The 25,171-nt window shown below is 35.3% G+C and overlaps 2 protein-coding genes across 3 annotated transcripts in view; both read right to left on the reverse strand.

The window, feature by feature from the left end:
• LOC136969353 (thyrostimulin alpha-2 subunit-like) overlaps positions 1–12,580 on the reverse strand; it is a 33,651-nt gene extending 21,071 nt beyond the window's left edge. Inside the window, exons 1-2 of one of the 2 annotated variants that reach the window (XM_067263483.1) lie at positions 11,980–12,580; positions 4,473–4,611 (exon numbers count right to left, since the gene is read on the reverse strand). The gene's annotated coding sequence lies outside the window, so the exon portion shown is untranslated. Of the gene's footprint in view, positions 1–4,472; positions 4,709–11,979 lie in introns of those variants that run through there. The other variant, XM_067263482.1, reaches the window with a different exon arrangement.
• An 814-nt stretch (positions 12,581–13,394) lies between these two features.
• On the reverse strand, positions 13,395–15,358 carry LOC136969305 (RING-type E3 ubiquitin-protein ligase PPIL2). The gene has a single exon (XM_067263422.1). The coding sequence runs from the start codon at positions 15,220–15,222 to the stop codon at positions 13,684–13,686; it is 1,539 nt and encodes a 512-aa protein (XP_067119523.1). The 5' UTR covers positions 15,223–15,358; the 3' UTR covers positions 13,395–13,683.
• Positions 15,359–25,171: the final 9,813 nt, after the last annotated feature.

Genomic DNA, 25,171 nt, shown 5'->3' on the forward strand with positions numbered 1-25,171 from the left:
TTGATTCATACAGTATATCTTATTTAAAATTACATACGCATACCAGTATTATATTTTAATTGTTAGTTTCTCTGGAATTTCTCTTTACTGCATATTCTAGAATATGTTATTACTCAGTGTCAAATTTCGATATAGCGCCATCATTTGTTCGCCTTCGAAATAGGCACGGAATCGAATGCGGCGCTAAAGCCAAGGACCTCGAAGGTAAAACAATGAGGTCTGCACACAAGTTTGAAGTTTGAGAAATGGAAACTTGATAACACTACCTTTTCCGGTACATTTAGTAATTGTCAAAGATTCGAGCATTCTCTATTTAATATTTAAGAGGAAAAAATCCGTTGGTGATATTCATTTGAGCTCTACGAAAGTGGCGCTTTATAGGGGGTGGCTATATCGAGACTCGACTGTGTATATATATCGAATAACATTATTACTATTATATTTAAAATTTATTTATATATAAATAATATTTTAATCATCTTATTGGTTCTTTTTTTAAAATTTTTATTTTTCTAACAATTCAAATCCAGTTATGAAAACACAAAAACAAATACATTTTTAATAACATCCAGGTATGTAAATAATAATAAGAGAATTTTTGAATAATAATTAAATTATTCAAATGTTAAAATAGTTAATTAATTTTGAAGTGTTTATCGACTGTAATTAACAAACAAGAATGAGAAAAAGTAATAAAATAAAAGAATATGCGTTATTAATTAGTTTTTAAACGAGATAAGTTTATATTTTTCTTAATATTAATGAAGAAGACAAATATCCCTCGTTGGTATTTTAGCCGATTTAGTTAAACGAATGTATATTTTTTACCCCTTCCCTCAAATAAAACCCGTTTGAAACGAAATTAATTTTCCTTATATAGCATTACAATCGATGTTGATTAAAGTTATGAACTCCGTCGACCGTTTAATGATTGATAATAATGTACTTTGCTTATTTTCCTCTTTAATTACATTTACTGGAATAATATCTACAATAATGTTTTCGTCGGCAATTTATTTTTCATTAAAATATTACAAAGTTGTTATATAAAACAGAATAACGCGGTTACATCGAACTTTTATATATCAAATTTGAACCCGGACTCGTTTATATATCCTTCGATTTCATTTTATTTTGTACCGAAACTAGTTAAATTTCTGCTTAACTAGTTGGGCTGAATTTAAAAAAAAAATTGTACACCTATAAATTCCCACTGTCTGTCCTTCCTTAATACCGAGAACGGTAATACCGGATATATTATAGATGAAAGTCGAGTTCAGATATGGAAAGTTTAGGGGCAGGATGTCTCGATTAACTACATACGAACTTCCGGTCTAGACCGAAAGTCACGTGATTTTAATTCAAAAAAATTTTCCCGAATCGGAGTTACGTAGATGACTGGCACGACTCTGTCATCGGGGAAAGTGTGGTGTATCCCCATATACCACACTTTCCCCGATGACACTACTAATTTCACTACTAATTTGACCGCAAGACACTACTAATTTGAGATAGAGAGCACACATTTTAAATTAAATAAAGAAAAAAATACAATTTTTGCTCGTTAATTTAGTGTTTTATTTATTAATAAATGTTTTAAAAATAGATTTTTCAAAAAATTGCATTTTCAATATAGCTAAAGTTTCTCATTCGCTCTATCTGCACAGTACCTTCTCTCCTCTTTGTTATCTAATTTGTCATCCTCCTCATTCTCATCCTAGATCCTTGCATAGGATCTTATCCCCTAATAATACAGCTAACGTGTAACTTATATAATTTATAATTTATTTTTTTTAAAAAAATAGAAGCTTGCTGTTAAATTAATACCATTTTGGGGGAATCTCCGTTCCGAAGATAAAATCTCTCATTAGTAATCAAAATTAATGTATTATTATTAACTAGACAGAAGCCAAATATTGAACAGAGCGGGAATAATAATATATCTAATCAACTAGAAGCAACTTTTATGTAAAATATAAAAAAAGTTTGTTTTGTTACTTTCATCCAAACAACTTCGTTTTAAGAACCATAAAGCATGACTGAATAACCTAACTTCCAACGTTTCGGGAGTTATTTCGGGACAAACCCAAATAAAAACAGTTTAAAACAAGTTTATATAAGAAATAAAAAACAAAAAAATTCAACTTACAACTACCGAACATATCGAATTAATTTGTTTTATGTCTACTTTATAAATGATTTCAAATCGAATTGCTTGTAAAAAATGAAATTTCGAGAAAACTTTATTAGTTTTGTTTTATTTGTTCCGTTCCTTTCGGGAATATCACTCAATTTTTTGGGCTGCAATTTGAAAAAAAAAAAAAAAAAAAGAAATTGTAGACTTATAAATTCCCACTGTCTTCCGTCTGTCTGTCAGTCTGTCTTTCCTTAATCTCGAAAATGGAGTTATATAGATGAAAGACGAGACCAGATATGGAAATATTATGGACGGGAAGCCCAGATTAATTGTATGCGAACTTCCGATGCAAACCGGAAGTCGCGTTACTTCAATTCAAAAATTTTTCTCCCGAAAGGAGTTAGATAGATGATTCTATTGTTAAAGGAAAAGTATGATGTACGGGGACAAGCCTAATTTGAGGTGGAGAGCATATATTTTAAGTTAAATGAATTAAAATACTGTTAAAAATTTCAGCCTGGCATTGCGATCACGTCTCAATAAATAATTGCTGGGATTTTTTTTTCGTATTTCGTTTATTCAAATATTTTATCGAATTTAAGAATTGAATAGAAATTGTTTAACCGGTGTGAAGGGTTCTTCACTCTGTATTTATGGTAGAAGCCCGAATGTACTTTAAGTCGGACGTATCCTTGGTGGCACATAATGGCTATTAATGTTAGTAATTTGAATTTATGTGAAGACGATCGCTTAACTATTCTCTTAAATCGATCTGTATTGAACATAACATGTAACGTTATGTCCTTCTAAATCGTCTCGTGTTAAGTCTTCGTTCAATCGATGAATTGATGTTTAGAATAAAAATCTTATCTATTGATCTATTTATAAAAAGTTAATAAGCAAATGTTTTCGTGCAGGAAAATATATATATATATAATAAATAAATAAATAAAGTTTCTGAAAATAATTAAATAAATAATTAATTATTTTCAGAAACTTTAATACTTTCGATCGATTTTTATTATAACATTCAACTAGTGTGCTGCCTTTTCTTTGTATGAACTGAAGGCAAGGAAGAAACTCCTCTGTATGATAACATTTCCGCCAGTGTTTAACAAATAAAACGAAGAAAAGAGGATAATACAAGACCCTTTCACGACATACAGATGATACAGGACACTTCCCTAAACTTTGGATGATATAGGCTCTGTTCCCGTATTTAATGAAAATTATGAATAATTATATAATGCTATATAATTGGACATATTACATAAAAATGTATATGTAATATTGAAGAATATATAACAAATGGTTTTCAATTCATATTTTGAATCTGGTTTCCTCATTCCCCCTTTGTCAGGCTTTTCAAAGAAATACATTCACTTGTAATCTGTTATTTTTATATTTTTTCTTTGTATAGTTTCGTATATTTTCTATATAAATATCTAGAAGAATTATTATATTTAAAAAATAATATATTTTTTAAATATAATAATTAAGTACAAACGATTTCGATCCATTTTGTTTAACGTGGAAATCAAAACAATTGTTTCAGTCAATTAATTAAAATTAAATAATTGTAAAACAAAATAATTTTTTTAAAGAAAAGTACTTACATTTTATAATATAAATTAAGGAAAAGTTTTCAGTTTTATTCTTGAAAATTTTAATTTTCAAGAATAAAAAAAGAAGCTGGAAATGATGTTACTGGATTTTCTCGCATTCTTTATTTGTTTTCAATCCCTAATAATTGCTACCATTACCATAAGTTTTCGAATTAGTTCGGGAGATATTACAGGGGTGGGGGCCATATCTCCCGAACCAACGGTTAGATTTTTCTGAAAATTTCTATAAATATTTCCCCCTGATACACAAACCTCCCTGAAAAATTTCATAAATTTTCGACAGAAGGGACAAGAGCAAATTGGATAAACAAAATCGTCCTCCTCCACCCACCCACACACACGCACACATAAACATCCATACATACAGAAAAACCCCAAACTTTTTTCGCATTTCTTGACGTTTCGAGCTCCACCGAGTCCAAAAAGTAAAAATCTGGGAGGGGGTAATTTTTTGACCCACCTCTCTACTTTCCCTCTGTTATATATAACATCCGGGAAAGTAACTGAAAATTTAATTGTAGAAAATAAAACATAACCGATAAATAATTAATAGAGAAAAAAATTCTGTAAATTAAATTTTTATAATAAAATAAAAATTATATGTATAATACTTTAATAACAAATTCATTTTTATTATTTTTTTTAACAAAAAAAAAGGGTGATATTATTTAATATAACGTGGGAAAGAATAGAGCGATTGTTAATCTTACCTGATAAATCAGATAGAATTGTAATATGGCTGGATAGAACAGTGGCTGCTAATTTTAAAATTTGGCCTGAATGATGTAAAGATGTTGAAGAAACTTAGCAGTGCCACAAGCGATGGTTGTTCTTCTGTCCAAGCTTCTGCTACAGATAGAAAACGGATAAAAGTTTACATTTATTATCCACAGAGGGCAGCATCGATCCGCGTAGATCTTTTATTATTATCACAGTAAAACTATTGATCCCAATTTATATTTATATTCTTAATAATATCTATTGATCTATAATGATGCAAAGAATTTCATTTTCTTTTTTTTTTTTAAATTGGATAAACAAAGCTACTTTCTTGTAAAATTTAGCTTGTTTAATATTTTCTTTAAATACAAAAAGTTAATTATTGATTGAATTAATATCGAATAATTATGTTAAGAATTTTAAAAAAAATAAATAAGTAAACAATAATATTATTCTAGTTTATTATTAAAATCTATGTAATTTTTATTAACCTGTTATAATTTTAACCAGTTTAAAATTTAATTGAAAATATTATTAACATAATTTAAATTTCATTGCATTAATAAATATCGTTTTAAAACAAATATTTCTGAATATTCTAGAATTGCCGATGACGCCACCTGGTGCCTATAAAATAAAATTTTAGTTTGTACACACTATATTCAAATTTTTATCTAGTACACCACAAAGATATATGATTTTTTAAAACAAATAAAATGATATTTTGCATTATAAATTTTATTTATATTTTTAATTATTCGATATCCGTCCAGAACGTAATTTAAAAAAGTTACTGTAATATGTTGGAAATGTCTCACGTTATAAAAATTCTTGTTAATTCATTTCTTTCATTCTTATTGGTTGAAAAAAATTTATGTAGTTGCTTAATGTTTACGGCTATTCAGAAAAATATTTTTGTTTCTTTCTAAAAGAGTTTAGAAAAGAAGAAAATCCATAAACACCAGTTAATTTTAGTTTTTCCAAGGTTCTTTGGTCAAAGGACAAAGTGATTGTCACTTTAAATAACTTTTATTTATATATAATTTCGAACGCTTCCAGTTCATAATTCGTGTAATTGTTTTAATTTTTAACTTATCGTGATTACCCATTTTCAAATGATCGAGCGGCTATGGTAGCGACCTACCGCTCTGGGGATCTGGGATCGAAAAACCCCAGTAATATTTAGTAAGTGGTCGGACCCGCGGCGGCCGGATGGCCGAGCGGTCAAGGTTAGCAGCCTACAGCCCTGGGGGACCCGGGATTGAATCCGGACGAGTCGAATAATCCCCAGGAATTTTTCGGGGGTGGTCCGTCTGGATATGTCGGTCCCCGTCCCTCACCACCCGGTCGCCCCATTGTGGGCCGGGCCGAACCCATAATGGGCCCTCTTAGTGCCCACAGGGCGGAAAAATTTACAAAAAAAAAAAAAAAAAAGTGGTCGGACCTCGTGCCTCATCCCATTAAGGCCTGGCCAAACCAGTAATGAGCCCACGGGGCGAAAAGAGTAAAGAAAACAAAATTTAATTGTCGATTTTACATGTACATAATTACGAAATGAAAGTACAGTGGAAACCCATACAACGCGGGAGACTCGTTTCGCGTTATAGAAAATCGCATTATCGGGCGATTTTATACGAGTTTAAACCTAGGCCTAGAAGTCGAAGAAGAAAACGTAAACTATACCTCTGCAAGACAAAATTGGAATTTTGTATGAGTACTTGTTGCATTTTTTTTCGTCGCATCATGCGAATTCCCGTTATATAGGAGACCGTTATACTGGAATTCACTGATCTAAGGCCCATTTCAAAAATATTCAAAATTATTGAAACGCAATCGTCGATAATGCGGCGCTGAATATTCTATCATTGACGACAAAGTATGTTTGTTTGTTAAGTAAGTCATGGCAACGCAATAATAGTGCGATCTGTTTAGGGGTATGCCTTCCGAGAGATCTTAAGAGTATTCAGGCGTTACGGACGTGGGGAAAACCCGGAAAACTCCACGTGGCCAGCCAGTCCTGGGCCCTTAGTCTCGAGCTTTTCGTGTTGTACTCGAATTGACGTCATTGAACTCACTCGTGTTACTATGACTCACATAATCGGTAGTGTCGAGTTAGATCCATCAAGCGAGCTCGAAAGGCGAGCGGAAGTAGGTCATATTCATTAGCTTACGTGTGTCGTTAAGCATGATGTGATTATTTACAATGCGTCTGGGTTTGCGACTATAATGATTAGACCAATCAACTTAACTAACAAGTTGTAAACAAATCAACGTGAATTAGTTTACACATGTTATAGTTAAAAGTGTTGACTTATAGCAATATATCACGTAGTACGCAGAAACAAAATGGAAACCTCCAATATTTTATTCTAAAAATAAGCAAAAAGGACAAAAAGAAATATTAGTAACGTATATAGAAAATAATAAGAAAACGAACAGTGGAAAATTCGACAACGAATTTACAAGAAAAAGACAATTCGATTTGTGGAGAGAATTAGTTGAAAAATTAATTGTGTAATGGAAAAAGTATTTTAATTTAATCCTTTCTTCATATAGTTTTCTTCCTTGATCTATTTCTTAAATTGTTTTGTTTATTAAGATTATTTATTAATCAGAACTCAGCACTTCTGATTAATAAATAATCTTAATATAGTGTCTATGCTCTTAATAATTTATACATTTAATTTACTATCATTTTAATTCTATTTTTCGATTAATTAGATGCAGTACTTTTTTATTTTGAAAACATTTGCTGTATAATTTTATCAATTATGAATTAACATTTTTTTTACAGTTGACTTGACATGAAAAGAAATGGCATCTACTCGTGGTCGAAAAATTCGTTGCCTTCTTAAACGACTCTTTCAGCTCTTTCTAACGCTTCGATTGCGATCAGAATAACGTATCTGTCAGCCATTTTCACTTTCATGTAGGGATCTCACATGCTCAACTCAACGTGAGTAGCAACTCACATCGTGAGATGGGAAAGCACGTGAGTTATAACTCGAGACTACCGATTAGACGTCAGAGTGTGAGATGTACCACGTGACACCTTCAACACGTTGGGAGTTGTAACACGAAAATCTCGAGACTAAGGGCCCTGACGAGGCGCGAACCCACAACCGAATTCCCAGTGTTCAGGGAACGGAACCGCTTGGCCACTGGTGGGCCTGTTACGATGAAGTATGAAAAAAGTCTGCTCGAATTAGATTGTACACGAAAGATTTTCTTATTTCGCAGATGTTCAAAAATATATGTAAAATAAAATACTGTATCTCTTTATTTAACGATATAAGATAAAAATTCTTTAATATCGCGCCTTCCCGAGTCTTCGTCGCTATTTGTCATTACTTTTAATCAAAAAATATAAATAATATATAACAATGTCTTTATACATAAACCGAATTCTGTACATTAAATGATGTCCCTCGATTATGTTAAGAGAGCTTTGAGATGTTTCATTCTGTAGTAAATTGAAAATAAAACTATGGTGCTTTAATGTTTAAATAGACTAATAAAAATAATGTAACAAGTGTAAAGCTCGTATGACCTTATTACGAGGCTGGCCGATGGCCGAGTTGGCAAAGGTATTAATATTAGCCTATGGCTCTGCCAGAACCGGGATCGAATCCGGATAGCTAGAAAAATCTCATAAGTTTTTCGAGGGTGCTCTGTCTCGAATATGTCAGGCCCCAGTCCCTCCAACTTGGCCCCTTATTGGATCAAACCCATAATGGGCTCGATAACGATGCCCTCTTAGTGCCCACAGGTAGTCGGAGAGAGTAAAAAAAAAAAACTACTTTACGCTTTCAAAATATATTTCATTATTTATTTCTGTATTAAACTTAAGTGTCTTTCTGCTCCCGATTTATTGCACGTAATCGTAAATTTAAAAAAAGAACCCGTTTATATTTTACCAAAAATGAGTATTATAAAATGGAATTTATAACGGCTCAAAATTTCCATTTCTAATTCTGAATCTAAGTATTAATGCCATTTAAAGATTATTCGATATTGAATTTGTAATGTTTCCATCCATAATGATCTCGTGTTGCTCGAAATTAATTAATAGATGAATAATAATAAGCCAAATTGTAATATCAAGCTCCCGAAACTCTCATTTCGCTCTCGCTAAATATTATGTAATTGAATAGGCCTTCCGAGATCATCAATCTTTAATTGTATTTTAGTCGAAGCCTCGATAGTCCATTAATATTAGAACATAAATACCGTTCAATTATTCCAACATTTAAATGGTATTGCCCCTATTAAAAGCCTTAAAAGCAAATATACCACTTTATTTTCAAAGTTTTAAAGCTAATTTATCGCGTTTTGCTGAAAAAACCATATTAAAACAACGAATAATCTTACTTTTTATATGAAAATGACCAAATGCCTTATTCGGTTTTAATAAAAAAACAGATTAAAATTAATAATTTATAAAATTTTAACAGTAAATTTTCCTGCAAGCTTTTAAAGTAATTGTTTAATAAAGAAATCAAAGACACGTCTTTATTTTTATTATGTATTATGCAACCTACGCTTAATAATATGGATGCAAACAGAAATAAATTGCATATTTACATTAATGAAAAATAGTTTTGTAGATAGGAATAAAGTAACAAAGAATAAATTGAATTGCATAAGTGAAAAAATAAAATTTTATCAAATTATTTATAGTACTACTGTATATTGGAACAGAAGAATGGCCACGATCTGTAGGCGTGTCTGTAATTCAATATGCACCGTATTTATGGAATGACACATTGATTCTGTTTTTTGAGGATTGATAAGAAAATACTTCTAATAATTTAAACAAGATTCTATTTGACTCATCCCGATAAGATCGGAGATGTCTCGAAATGATTTATAACATGATCATCAGATCATGTGCCTATTTGTGTTTATTTTTAATTTCAGAAATTGGTAAGCCACTTATTTCTCAACAGCACTTTATACTTATCAAGCATTAATCTGATCTCGGCAATAATAATTGCTTTTTCTTCTTTAAAATTTTTACCTTGAATTAATTTTATTTTATATCTTTACTTTGTTTCTATTAATATATATATTTTTTTAAATTATACTTAAAAATAATTAAAACTGCAATTAATTTAAACTCGGTACTTTTAATGTGTGTTTTAGCTTAATTTAACCATAAATTAAATTAATTACTGGACGAGCGGAGAAAGAATTTCCGATTAAAAAATCATTGTTTATTAAACAGTCTGGAATTGTTCTAAAATTATAACTCAATTTATGACACGTTACGTCTAGCCCCTGATCATTCTATATCGTTCGATATTTGCCAATTCCTATTAAGCAATGTAAATTTGTTAATAATATCCATAAAAACGGAAATTTGAAAAATAATTAAGATAAAACTCATCGATTCATGCGGATTATTGAATTGCTAATGTTAAATATACACGAGTAACGACGAAATAAAATTCTGTTACGATAGCTGCGTGGTTGAGTTTTTCCAGAAAATATGGAAAGTTCATTAAAGCAATTGCAAAATTGCATAGTTTTAATTGATTAATTACTAAAAACGAACATTTTTTATCCATTAAAATATATACATATAATGGACTACGTGCTATGTCAGCATCTGACTGGTTTGATTTAGTCAGATGCGGTAACGCAATACGTGGGCGATCTGCAAAGTGGGAATGTCTCCCAGGAGGATTTTTTTTAATGGGAAAATGGCCCTATTTAGGTGTTTTACGGGTGGACGAGCGAAAAAAATCCAGTAAATTCCAAGTAGTCGAAACGTTGATAAGGCGCCAACCCGCCACCCGGTACTCCGGTGGCGGGTTGGCGCCGGTGGTACTCGGTCACTGGTGGGTCTTCGACATCTACCACTTTTGTACGTGTTTAATGAATATTCCAATTCAAAAGTCTATTACGAAACCATTTGAATTTTCGGAGTAATTTTAGAGCAGTCGTGCATCCTAGGTTCTTAACCTGGAGTATGGAGGCCTTAACCGCCATGATCGAGGTTAAGGCATCAGCTTACTGCTCTGCCCTTTAGTAAGCCCGGGAGATCGATAAAATCAAGGAATTTTTCTTGGAGAGCTCGACGCATCCCGAATATGTCGGGCCCAGTCCTTCACCACTCGGTCGCCCCATTGCGAACCTAGCCGTATCCACCATAAGTATGAGTAAAAAGACCCGCTTAGTTCCCGTAGGGCAGTTTAAAAATAAACAAAAAATTGGGTTGCAAGATATCTTTTCTGGAAGATAAACTTTTTCTTTGAACTTTTAAAAATTTTTTCATTTCTAAAATATGATGATGAATTTTCTTCGTTAACGCATACTAAAGCTAGGTTAAATACGCGAGAGCCCTTTTAAAAATTCGTCAGATGCGAGCGGCAGAGGTGAGAACCAATTTGTTTTATACCTCGGTATAAACTATTATGCTATATTTGATCAGAATCAAGAAATTTTACCATTTAAAGTTCTAATTTTCTTTTTTCTCCTATTATTAATGACTATATAATATTTTGGGGGGTTAAACTAATTGGGCATGTATAAAAACGATGTATATATAAGTAACATTGAAAATATTGATATTCCATGAAAATCAATTCATTTTTCCAATTATATTTGTTTTGCAGGTATAAATCTATATAGAATAATGTATAGATTAGGCTAGAAACTGTGTATAGATTAGGAACTAATTCTACTCATATAGAAAATAATTGTACTTAGGCTGATTCACATGATTTTAGTTTGCTCTTAACTAAAACCACATTAATCAATTTGCATGAATTCTAAAAAATAAGACAAAAACTAATTTCGAGTGAACGATTTAGAAATGTGTAAAGATTTAATAATGAAAATGAAGCTTGGAAACTGTAAGAGTTACTAAGAAATAACAAGAATTATCTCTGAAAGAAACATTTCAAACTTATTAAAGATTCTATCTATAACAAGTTTGAGAGATTATACGTCAAATATTCCTTTCTTTTCCAAATTTACCTTCATGTATAGTCTCTCTGTTTAAGAGGACAAACAGAACATCGAAGAAAAGACCACGCCGATTAAAATTTATAAATGCAATGATTTTTAACAACGTATCTATGTAATATATACATAAATACAGTATGCATAGATTTAAATCTAATAAATAATAAAATATTGAATAATAAGACAAACATAATTTTAAAAATCTAGACAGTTTGATACAAGAAAAACGATAATAGTACATAGGGATAAGGAAGAATATCGTTAAAATAAAGATAACGAGGATAAGGAAGTAAAAATGAAATCGTAATCGAGTAAAATTTGTATAAAAGATACATATATATATATTATCTATTATACAAATTTTATCATTTTGATAGAAACAATAAAACGGTAAAAATAGTAAAATACAATAATTATATAGAAAAGAATGTAAAAAAGGACAATAAAAAAAACAATAGAAAATCGTTAATTCAAGAATTAAAAATAAAATAAATCAATTGACCAGAAGATGCAATAAACACTTACAAAATAACAAAAGTTACCAACAAAACATGTAACAATCCATAGAAAGAAATCCAAAGCTAATCAAAACGGGAACTGGTTTACACGGGTTCTAACCACGTGCCCTTAAATATGCCTGTTCAGATCTAATGTTAAGATTACAAATATTCAGATAAGCCCTTATCAAAGTCTGATGTTTAAAAATTCTTTTAATATTTCAATCAATATTGACTTGGCTTAAAAATCGACATTTTTTAAAAATGTAATTTAATTTTTTGACACATAATTAAGCATACAATAGTGTTATGTATGATGTCTTTATTGCTAATTAACTACAGATGTATTATTTTTCTAGATGAGCAGATCCATAAAAAAAATAAAAAATAATAAGTGTTAATGAAACTTTTCTTAACAGAAAAATGATTGATTAAGTACAAAATATGCTGATTTTTCGAAGTAATTTTTGACGAATTTGACAACGAGTATCTATGATTAACGACGGGAAATCTGACAAAACTAGATGATAAATTAACCTCCAAATCTCAAAAGATAACTGCATTACGTGAAAACAAATCTTACACGTGATAATTTTTAAATATTTCATACTTTCTGTTGGGCTATTATATAATAATAGCCCAACAGAATGTATGCCCAACAGTTATGAAAAAGATTATGTAGTAATTAAACATTTTTGTAGTCTATGTCAAGATACATATCTGATATAAATTTATTATAAACATAAGCAAACTCATTTTTGTCTTAACATAAAAATTTTTGTATTAATACATCTTTTTCTATATTATTATTATTTTTAAACATGCAATTCATACATTTTTCATTGTAGATTTCTAAATACTGTATATTCTTTTATCATTACATTATTAAATTCTTAATTGCAATATTAATAGTTGTTTCTATCAGTTGATAAATTAAATGACATTCTTTTATTTTTAACATAAGTTATTGAACTCTTGATAAATATTGTGATACAATCAATATTTGTAATTTTGTCTATATTCTTTCAATTTATTTTTTGTCTGAGTTCAAGAACTTAAAATTTTATAGAATCAACTCCCACTTTTTCTCCCAGGAAATTTAACAAAATTCTAAATTATAGTTAAAATTTGTGTAAAAAATTACTTGCATTTTTATTCAGAAGGTAATGTGATTTTAATAGAATAATAAACTTTATTTGAAAACACTGAACTAAATGAAGTAAAATAATAATAAAATAAAATTTTTATATATTTTAATATACAAAAATATTACCTATCTAATCATGAAATATTCTAAATGTGAAAATTGGAATAACAAATGTTCTCTCTTTTTACTCTAAAAACTTTATGTAGGATATTTCTTAGGCAAATAAAATTAAGAATTAAAATTAATTTTGAATGTTAGTTTATCATTTAAATTTTAAATAATTACATATGCAGTAATTATAACTTGAATCCTTTTATATTCATTTAAGTTATATTCTTAACATACTATTTTGTATACAATATACATACAGTACATACTAAAATATATACATTGATGTAATAGTTAAATAAGCAATTGAAATAATTCCCAAATAAAATATTTTTTCTAAATTTATACATGTTCTATTAAAGGTTTAATGAAGGTTTGATTAATTCATCTCATTTTAAGTTTTGTACACGAAGAAAAACAAATACTGAAAGTTTACAAATTTATAATTAATCACTATAAACATAATTATTTTATAATTCACCAAGAACTAAAATCGCCAAATCCTCCCGAAATTTCTTTTTTCTTTTTCTGCGGAGGTTCAATCGTTTTCTCGGACGGAATAATTGGACCGATAGTCGCTTTAGAAAGATACTTCCCTATACCTTGACGATAGGCAATTAGTGGCTTATCTTGTAATTCCTTTGTACTCTCTTCCTTTTCTTTTTCTCGAGTTTTTTCTTCTTCCCGTTTTTCTTCTTCTAACTGTTTATCCACTTCTTCGTACGGATCAACAAATACCGTCGTCCGAATAATTTTGATTTCTTCTACCGGTTTGTCCTTTTCGTCCGTCGAAATCGATTCTAATTTGGTGAGTGTGTCGAGACCGCCGACGACTTGTCCAAATACGGAATGTTTGTTATCGAGATGTCTGCACGAACGATACGTGATAAAAAACTGCGATTTGTTAGTGTTAGGACCGGTATTGGCCATACTAACGACGCCTCTTCCCTGATGAACTAGATTTGGTTTAAATTCGTCTTTAAATTTCTTCCCCCAATACGATTCGCCACCCGCACCGGAACCCGTGGGGTCCCCTCCTTGAATCATAAAATTTTTTATAGAACGATGAAACACGGTATTATCGTAATAGCCCTTCTGACATAACTTCATAAAATTCTCGCAAGTCTTTGGTACCATATCACAATGTAATTGTATATTCAAAGGACCGAAATTTGTTTGCAATTGTAAATAGCCCTTCTTTTTAATCCTGGAATATCTAACGACGTCCACGTCCAAAACGGCAGCTTCTAATTCGGTAACCGGTTCCATGGCGGTGGAGGTAAAGCTGGCGGCCACGGCTCCGGTGGAATAATGAGCGGCGTTGTACTTATTGGCTTTCGTCTTCGACACTTCTTGTTTCTCTGCCGGTTTGTACTCTCTGTTGAACTCTTCCAAAATTTCTCGAGTCACCGTATTCATATTATTCAAACGATAGGTGGGATCTTTCTTGGCCTTTTCTTCTTCCTCTTTCACAACTTTTAAATTATGTTTCAAGTGATGGAATTTAGAGAGATCGAATTTTTCTAAATTATTTGGATCTTGAATGGTGATAATATCGGCTCGTGTGAACGGTTCCTCCGTTAAAAGATCTTTAAAGTTTTTCGGTTTAAGGTTCAGCTGTTCCACGGCTTCGTAAGAAAAGACATTTCCGGTTGTTTTAATAGCAACGATATGAGAATTTTGGTTAAAAACTTTAAAGAGAACGGGACAATGATATTTTCCATCGAAATTCTTGGAAAAATTAAGTTTAATTAAAGATTTAGAATTTAGTTTCTTTCCGGTTGCGGGATCCAGTCCGTATTTCTTTAGGAATGGAAGAATGTTTTGAAGATCGTAAATTACGCCCTCGTTTGTACAAAATGGATGCTCGAAAGGTTGAAGGGAGAGAGAACAGTGAAAAAATGGCAGTCGTCTGAACTGCGATCGGTTCTCGGTACCGGAGTGACCACCGTACAAAGTGGTCCACTCGGTACACGTTAGGTACATTTTATCTTTCTGATGTTGACGCTTTCCCATCTTCACCGTTCTAATAAATCTATTCTATTTAAATACCTTTATTTATACTTCCGATAACAACCGTCGACAAACGAAATACAAACTTCTTCCGACTAAACACTGGTCTACAAGTGACAGATTGGCACGACTCGTTACTAAAATATACCGCCCAAAATCCGCACGTATCTTTATCTTCGTATAAAATTTGGTTTTTAAATAATTAATGTTAAACGGTAAATAATATACTTAATTAAAATATTTATAGTAGAGAGGTTGCGGTCGACGTTTTTAATGTGAAAACGTGTACATCGGACATTCAGCGTCGCCTTCCTGTAAGCCTAGAAGTTTGACGATGGCATTTGAAACATCAGTGGAATCATGCTCGACGTTCCAAACGCCGTTGTCAAACTTCTAGGCTTACAGGAAGGCGGCGCTGAACGTCCGACGTACACGTTTTCACGTTGAAAACATCGGCCACAACCTCTCTAATAGAGGCCGGATGGCCGAGCGGTCACGGTGGCAGCCTACCGCTCTGGGGGACCCGGGATCGAACCCGAACGGGTCGAATAATTCCCAGGAATTTTTCGGGGGGTGGGTCCGTTCGGATATGTCGGGCACCCGGTCGCCCATTGTGGGCCTGGCCGAACCCATAATGGGCCTTCTAAAGGAGGCCCTCTTAGTGCCCACAGGGCGGAAAGAGTTTTTTTTAAAAAACCTCTCTAATATATAAGAATGTTTTGAATGACAAATAAACACTTTTTTAGAACTCTGTCCCGTGAGCAAAATGGCCTTTTTAGTAAGCCCGTTATGGGTTCGGCCAGGCCGGATGGTGAGGAACGGGACCCGACGTATATTCGGACGGAGCACAACCAAAAATTCCTGGGGTTATTCGACCCGTCGGGATTCGTTCCCGGGTCCCCGAAGCCGTAGGTTACTGTTTTAACTGCTCGACTATCCCGGCTGTTAAATAGTATCTTCGATGACGACAAATTATCTGTGTCATTTATTATTTATTTGAAAATGTTGATTTACTTGTCGATGCAAGACACCACCACATTAAGATTATATTGCGGGTGATAGTTTTTGCCCGTTAAAGGCGGGGATGATCCGCCATCTGGTCGGTTGACATGGATGAGAGTGCGAATCAATCTATCGACCCATACCGAAGGGAAACGTTTTTGTGCAGCCATTCTAACTAGCCTTAAATGGACTTGCAATAGCGATTTTTAAACTTTTATAACATTGTATAAAACTTACAAAGTTTTGTTACCTGGCCAAGTCTATTGACGCGTTGTCAATGGTCGAGGTCGACAAGTAATCGTACTAAAGTTGCACAGTACATAGGTAAATTCAGATTCAGTTTGTCACGAATCACACAAAACATAGAAAGTTTCTCTCAATATTGCTAGAGTTAACGGCCGGATGGCCGAGCGGTCAAGGTGGCAGCCTACCGCTCTGGGGGACCCGGGATCGAATCTGAACGGGTCGAATAATCCCCAGGAATTTTTCGGGGGGTGGTCCGTTCGAATATGTCAGGTCCCGTCCCTCACCACCCGGTCGCCCCATTGTGGGCCTGGCCGAACCCATAATGGGCCTTCTATAAGAGGCCCTCTTAGTGCCCACAGGGCGGAAAGAGTTAAAAAAACAAAAACAAAAAAAGAGTTAAATGGAAAACTGCTAAACTTGCTAATATTCAGTTTTTTAATTATTAATCAAAATGATTAAGCTATAAACTAAAAGGGCTTTTTCGATCGTACTCATAATGGGTGCGCCCAGACTCACAAAGGGGAGTGGCCGGATGGTGAGAAACTGGACCCGACATATCCGGGACAGACCGTCCGTAAAAAATTTCTGGAAAGTTTCTCGCCCCGATTTGATTCCGGATCTCCAGAGCGAGAGGTTGAAGCCTTAACCGCATTGGCCTTTAATGTTAATGGTTCAAGAACCAAATTTTGCTTAATTCTTACATTAAAAGAGATTGTCAATTGCCAGTGTATGCATAATAGCAAAAACACCTAAAATATGAAGGTCCAATTTATATTTCTGACAGATAGAAAAAAGATATTGCGCGGCTGGACAAGTTAAAAACATTAGCTTGTTACTCTGGACACTGTGGCCAAGCGGTCTTCGTTCCCTGAACACTGGGAGTTCAGTCGTGGGTTCGCGCCTCGCTCGGACGGGCTGGCCACGTGGAGTTTTCCGGGTTTTCTCCAAGTCTGTAACGCCTAAATAGGAGCCAGTTTCCCTTAAAAAGACTTCCTGGGAGGCATCCCCTAGGCGTTGCCCCTCAAGTGTTGCGTTGCCATAACTAAACAAACTGGACACCTTACCCTCTCCCGATTTCATTCCCTCATTAACTGCTAAACCCTGTTGATAATCCGATGGATCTAAGTCCACGGATGTAATAAGGATGTATATTAAGGACTCAAGTAATGACCAATTACACGTGCACGAATTTGGCGAAACAACAGTAATTTATTCTAACAGTACAATAACCGCGAGATGCTTCCTAACCCTCAAGTTTACACGATACACGACTTAAAACTAACGAAATTTACAATACTCTATATACATATATACATACACATTTTCCTTCTATACATTAATTGCATATATTAGCCTTCGACGAATCACGGTATTATGTTAAGTAAATGCAACACGATCTCGAGTTCCAAGCGTTCCTTTTCTTTACGTTAATTCACAAAACTAATAGTTCTTTCCGATACCTGAACGTAATTTACGTCACCAGAAGTACGTCCCTCGTTGATACTTCTCAATTACACTACGATGGAAACGGATTGTGCTTCCCGACTGAAAGTGGTCGCCCTTTCTAGACTCCTGTTCTCCCGGTCTAACTCCGACGTCCTTGCTGACCCTTCCTCGGCAACCTTCCTCGACGAATCCAAAAAACAGCCAAAAAATGTCCTCAATCGTGAGAGTCCCTCAATTTATATTTTCCCGCTCTCCAGAAGTCCGCTTCACTTATTGTCTCACTCTGGACCAATCAGAAAGCTTCTCACGTATCCTAAGGTGACATCATAAGAAAATTCCACGCGACACGGTACAAACCAAGAAAACCCGATACATACAAAAAGGAAACCGAGAAAATAATATATAATAATAATAACAATAATACATAGTTGCGTAGCACTACATATCTCCCCCCCCAAGCGACTCACTTCCCGTAGTGCAAACTACGGAAATCAATTTTGCGTTCACGTAGGTTATAAGGTTTCTTACGCACCTCAAGGTCAGTGCACTTCTGCACACCACTTGTGTCAACACCTTGCGTGTTAGTGACCACCCCACGTCTCCTCACCAACCGATCATCCAGGACTTCATCATCATCCTCCAGTACAATTTTTCTATCCTCCCTCTTTTTTTTCTTATTACAAATCGGATAGCCATAGCAAGGTTTTAGGCGATCGACATGGACAGTCTCCTGATCCTTCATATTGCAACCCTCCACACGATACGTAGTTGGGTTTATCACCTTGGTGATCCGAAAGGGTCCTTTATAATTATAAGAAAACTTATTCCCTTTAACACCTTTCTTTCTCACCCAAACCCTCTGCCCTTCCGAAAAACTTACTAATGTTCTCCCTTTGCTTCGATAATCCCTTCCTTTCTTGTTGTAATTTCGCGCATGGATACTCGCATTTTCCCGTAATGCACGGAGTTTCGTGACCAGGAATGCCCTACGCTCATCGGTAGACATATCATCAGGCAGGTATTCGATATTAGGGGTACGGGGATCAACACCATACAAGAGGAAGGCAGGTGACTCATTTATGGCAGTGTGGTGCGAATTGTTATAGGCAAAACATGCAGAAGGTATCATTTCATCCCATTCGACTCTCCCATCGTCAGAGGATTTAGTTATCATTTCGACTAACGATCTGTTCACCCGTTCGCACGTGCCATTCGCACAAGGTCGATAAGCGGTAGTAATGTTCCTCCTAATTCCTAACCACTTGCAACAGTCCGAGAATAAAGATGATAGAAAGTTGGTACCTCTATCGGAAATAATTACTTCAGGGGCACCGTACCTACAAACGATTTCATTAAATATTGTATTACTCACAGACCATGCAGTTTGGTCCTTCAAAGGGTGTGCTTCGACGAAACGAGTGAAAATATCTACTATTACAAGGATGAATCGGTTACCGCTGCTCGATGTGCGGATAGGTCCTACTATATCCACAGCAATCTTTTGGAAAGGTGCCTCAGCCGTCTCGTTTTCTTGGAAAGGAGCCTTTCCTTTGTGTACATTATGCCTCTGGCACCTTTCACACGTCTTAATGACACCTTCGACCTTCTCTCTCAAATTCCGAATATAATAGTGTTTCTCAATGTTAATTATAGTTTTTCGCACGCCCCAATGCCCCGACAGATTGTTTTCGTGAACAGCCTTAATCACTTCCCTAGCAAGATCCTCCCCTACGCATAATTGGCTAACATACTTGTCACGGGACTTCAAGAGGCTTCTTCTATACAGGCATTCGCTTATTACTACATACTGGTGCATATAGCTCCCAATATTTCTATTCCCGGGGCTTCTCAGTAAATCCCTTTTTATGGGGCCAAAAGTTTCATCGCGATCCTGTGATAAACCAATCTCGTATCTATTAGGGATTACAGCCCTTGTAGATTCAACATCGAAGTGATGAACCCCGTTAACGTTCCTCGAAAGGAAGTCCGCTACTTTATTGTCAACGCCTTTCACATGTTGGACTTCTATATGGTAGTCCATAATCTCCATTATCCAACGAGTCAGACGCTTGTTCCCATTTTGAATGTTGCTAAGGAACACAAGGGGTTTATGGTCAGAGAGTATTATCGTTTTTTGGCCTAGAATTAAAAATTTGAAGTGTCTTAAGGCTAAAACAATTGCTAGACATTCTTTCTCAATTGTGGAATAATTGATTTCTGCCCCTTGAAATCTCCTACTAAAATAGCCTATCGGAGCCAGTCCCTTTTCGTGCCGTTGTTCGAGCACCGCAGCTGCCGCGTTGTCAGATGCGTCAGTGTGCAAATAGAATGGTCTATCAAAATCCGGGTGAGCTAGAATTGGTGGGCTTGCTATTGCCTCTTTTAACTTTTCAAAACCTCTCTGACATTCTGGGCTCCATAAAAATCTCTTCCCTTTCTTGGTGAGTTCTGTTAATGGAGCAGCGATATCGGAAAACGACGGGATAAAATTCCGAAAAAATCCAACCACACCGAGAAAACTGCGGACCTCTTTTACACTACGAGGTGTTTCCACTTTCTTGATCGACTCAACATTGTTGGGATCAGGTCGCACACCCTCGCTATTAATAATATGTCCTAAATATCTCACCTCCTTTGCTAATATTTGGCATTTACTCGGATTTAATTTTAGGCCCTCATCCCTTAATGTACTAATTACTCGATCGACAAGCTCAAGATGATCCTCCAAACTTTGTGAAAATAATACAATATCATCTTGAAACACAAAGCAGCTATTTCCGACAAATTTTGCTAAGATCTTCGTCATAATGTATTGGAAAAACCTCCCACTATTCTTCCCACCCTGAGGCATCCTACAAAGTTGGTATTTTCCCCATGGTGTGGAGAACGCAAATATGTGTCTTACCTTGGGATCTAGAGGAATCTGGAAATACCCTGCTTTTAAGTCCAATACCGAGAAATATCTGTTCCCATTAAGTTGGGATAAGATATCGTCTATTCGAGCCATCGGGAATATTTGGGGTTCTGTTATATCATTAATTTTTCGCAGGTCCAAAGTGATACGAATCTCACCAGAGCTTTTAGGAACAACATGTATAGGAGAGTTCCACTCCGATGAGCTCTCCTCACATATACCTGCTTTTATCAGCTCACTAACTTGCTTCTTAAGGCCAGGTAAGTAACTGTACGGAATTCGGTACTGTCTAACATTGACCGGACGTTCCGACGTCAGGCTAACAGAGTGCATATGTCTGCTAGTGCCAGATAACTCGGCAATTTCGCTAGCAATAGCGTCCGGATACTTTCTCAAAATATTTATTATTTTCCTCTTAACCGGTTCATCTAGGTGATCCAATCTCCACACCTCTCTTTCTACCTCTGCCACCCCTACCTCACTATTTATATTAATACAAAATCTCCCTTCACGACCTTGCTTATCTGCCTTAACCACTGATTCGATCCCCACCAACAGCCCAGGGTGCTGGCAAATAATGTCCATCCCGATGATCATCTCGTAACCTGCCCTTTCAGGAAACCCAACACTTGGTGTTGTTGTGCATACCTTTTTCCCATCGTGGAAACAGCACTCGATTGCTACGGCCTCATCACTGTTTATGAGTGCTCCCGACATCCCACTAATACATGAATTGTTTGGGACCACCCAATTCCTATTTTCACGCCTGATATATTCAGTCAATTCATTCTTAATTACGGTCCTTTCTGCACCTGTATCTACTAGACCAGCAATTTCACGTCCTAGGATTACACCTCTTACAATCGGTAACCCCCGGTCTGACAAGTGGATCTTTCTGGTCAGTTCTAATTTAACTAACCGGTCATTCGCCTGACCTTTCAAATGACCTCTGACTAGTTTAAATCTCTTCTCTTGTTGCATTTTCTCGAAATATGGCCTATTTCACCACACGTGTAACAACGGCGCTCTTTTCCCCACCTCTCGCGGTTATTGTTCCCCTTCATGTGCTCGAGTAAAGATGCCATGGACTCGGTCAAACTCCTTATTTGAGTCTCCAACTCCTCTACACGCTTACCCAATTGTACTTCCCTTCTCTCCAACCCCCTTTCATGCTCAACATTTGCGCATACCTCACTTATCCCACCTCGTTTGTTGCAGGCCGATTCGATTTCCTCTTCTTCTTCGGCCTTTACTATCGCCTCATCCAAGGTGTCCGGCCGCCTCTGCATCACCTGCCTCCTAATCTCCGCTAGTAGTCCTTTTATAAAGCATTCCTTAACAGCATTGTCGCGAAGCGTCGCTAAATTAGAATTGCGCGTCACCGCTCGTGAAAACAACGACTTAATCCTAATCCCGTATTCGCAAACCCTCTCCCCTCTTCTCTGGGAGATCTTTAATACCTGATCAAACGGGTCCTGTTCTTTTTCTTTACGACCAAAGCACTTTATAAGAGCCCTCCTTATTTCATCATAGCTCATGACGCCCTGGTCCCTTAAATCGAAAAATAAAGACAAGGGCTCACCTTTTAGGCGGGCTTGAACTACAGTGACCTTCACAGTCTCATCCCAGCTTGCCAACGACGCGACGTTCTCGACGGTTTGGAAAAACCTACTCACATCTAAAATATCTCCGGGCAGGTTCGAAAAACATGGGATCATGCCCATAAATCCCGTTACAATAGGCACATTGCCCAATTCCCCTGCCCCTGAAGATCCGCTGGTAATTTGTTCATCCATAGTTTACCGAAACCTTTTGGTTTTACAATAATATAATTTACAATTCCAATGGCTATAATTACAGATATAAGCGGCAGTAGGATGAGGGGTTAATACAAGATGCACGTTTGGTCGGTCCTTTTACAACAAACAACCCGATCAATATCCTGTCGCGGACGCCAATGTTGATGATCCGATGGATCTAAGTCCACGGATGTAATAAGGATGTATATTAAGGACTCAAGTAATGACCAATTACACGTGCACGAATTTGGCGAAACAACAGTAATTTATTCTAACAGTACAATAACCGCGAGATGCTTCCTAACCCTCAAGTTTACACGATACACGACTTAAAACTAACGAAATTTACAATACTCTATATACATATATACATACACATTTTCCTTCTATACATTAATTGCATATATTAGCCTTCGACGAATCACGGTATTATGTTAAGTAAATGCAACACGATCTCGAGTTCCAAGCGTTCCTTTTCTTTACGTTAATTCACAAAACTAATAGTTCTTTCCGATACCTGAACGTAATTTACGTCACCAGAAGTACGTCCCTCGTTGATACTTCTCAATTACACTACGATGGAAACGGATTGTGCTTCCCGACTGAAAGTGGTCGCCCTTTCTAGACTCCTGTTCTCCCGGTCTAACTCCGACGTCCTTGCTGACCCTTCCTCGGCAACCTTCCTCGACGAATCCAAAAAACAGCCAAAAAATGTCCTCAATCGTGAGAGTCCCTCAATTTATATTTTCCCGCTCTCCAGAAGTCCGCTTCACTTATTGTCTCACTCTGGACCAATCAGAAAGCTTCTCACGTATCCTAAGGTGACATCATAAGAAAATTCCACGCGACACGGTACAAACCAAGAAAACCCGATACATACAAAAAGGAAACCGAGAAAATAATTAATAATAATAACAATAATACATAGTTGCGTAGCACTACAACCCTTTGTCCGATCTGCATCAAATTTTTCATACTTATTCTCTGAAATTCTGAGGAAAATATAGAATTCCGTGAAATCTGAACACCCCACTCGGGGGCGCCCGTATATTAGGGCACTCGGGACACGTGTCCCCTTTTCTTCTCGTTGTCTTTTTCCTAATCCCAAGGGGGCCTAAACAACAGAAAATTCGTGACTTTTAGCCTATTCTACAAATATAAAATAAACTAATCAACGATATTTGTTAATTTTTTCCATGTAATTTCGTCGTTTGTTGTCCAAAATTTCATTTCTTGTTTTCAAGGCCAAGTTAGCCTCGAATGCAACCAGCGCCAGTTTGTGGGAGCGCTGATTTAACGTCGAATTATAGTTTGCTCCTTTCCTCGCGTAATGTACTGTACTGGTACTAAAGTTTCTCAAAGACGGCCGGATGGCCGAGCGATTAAGGTGGCAGCCGAGCGGTTAAGGTGGCAGCCTACCGCTCTGGGGGACCCGGGATCGAATCCGAACGGGTCGAATAATCCCCAGGAATTTTTCGGGGGGTGGTCCGTTCGGATATGTCGGGCCTCGTTCCTCACCACCCGGTCGCCCCATTGTGGGCTTGTCCGAACCCATAATGGGCCTTCTAAAAGAGGCCCTCTTAGTGCCCACAGGGCGGGAAGAGTTAAAAAAAAAAGTTTCTCAAATGGGATCCCAGTTGTTTTTTAACCCGGAAAATCCCGCAAATTTCTTAAAAATTTACTTTTTTCTTATTTTGTGTTAAGGTTGAGGAAATTTTGCAAATAGAAAGTATAATTAACTCATAAACTGTCAGAATACATTTATTTGTATTTATTAATTTTAAACCTACTTATTAGTTTTTCAAATTTTTGCTTATTATGGCATAACTCTTTACTTGTCAGAACCTGTAATATCTGGAATAATTGTGCTTATGTTGTCTTAATTTTTAACCATGCCCAGTAGCTTCAATAAATAACTGCGTAACGCCAGGTTGTGCAAATTGGGCAAGGATACAAACGAGTACGAAGCCTCAAGTGTGAAATTTTTCTTCATAAACCTGATTATTAAAGACAAACGAACTGCCGAATTATCGGGCTATAAGCTTGATGTTTCTATTAAAGCAGCAGAGGTAGACAAATCAAGAATACTAGAGAGCAAAAGAAGTACTACAATCTCGAAAATCTTCCAGGCTACAGGTGAAAAAAAACACATAACATCTGTCTTCTCTTAAATGCATTAAACACGATTCCGCTCACATCAATTGAATCGGAAAAGGCATTTTCGGTAGCAGGACTTTTCATTACTAAAATAAGAACCAGATTGAGTGATGGGAGTATTGACCATCTTTACTTTTTAAAATCTTATTATAAAAATTTACAATAATATTTTGTATTATGTTTTATTTAAATAACGAAAATTCCTTTTAAGTTAGATGTTTGATCTAAGTTCATTGTTTTTATTTTTTTTTAATTTTCAACTCAATTCAAAGGCATTTTTGTTATTGCTGTATGCAGTTTCCAGCAAACTTTAATAAATTTTTTCTATTTGTGAAAATTTCTACGTAATTCAAAGGAAATGAGAAACCCTAACCGGTACGATGCTCTT

This window comes from Centruroides vittatus, unplaced genomic scaffold, assembly GCF_030686945.1.
Source record: "Centruroides vittatus isolate TY-2023 unplaced genomic scaffold, ASM3068694v2 contig_1776, whole genome shotgun sequence".
Classification (NCBI taxonomy): Eukaryota; Metazoa; Arthropoda; class Arachnida; order Scorpiones; family Buthidae; genus Centruroides; species Centruroides vittatus.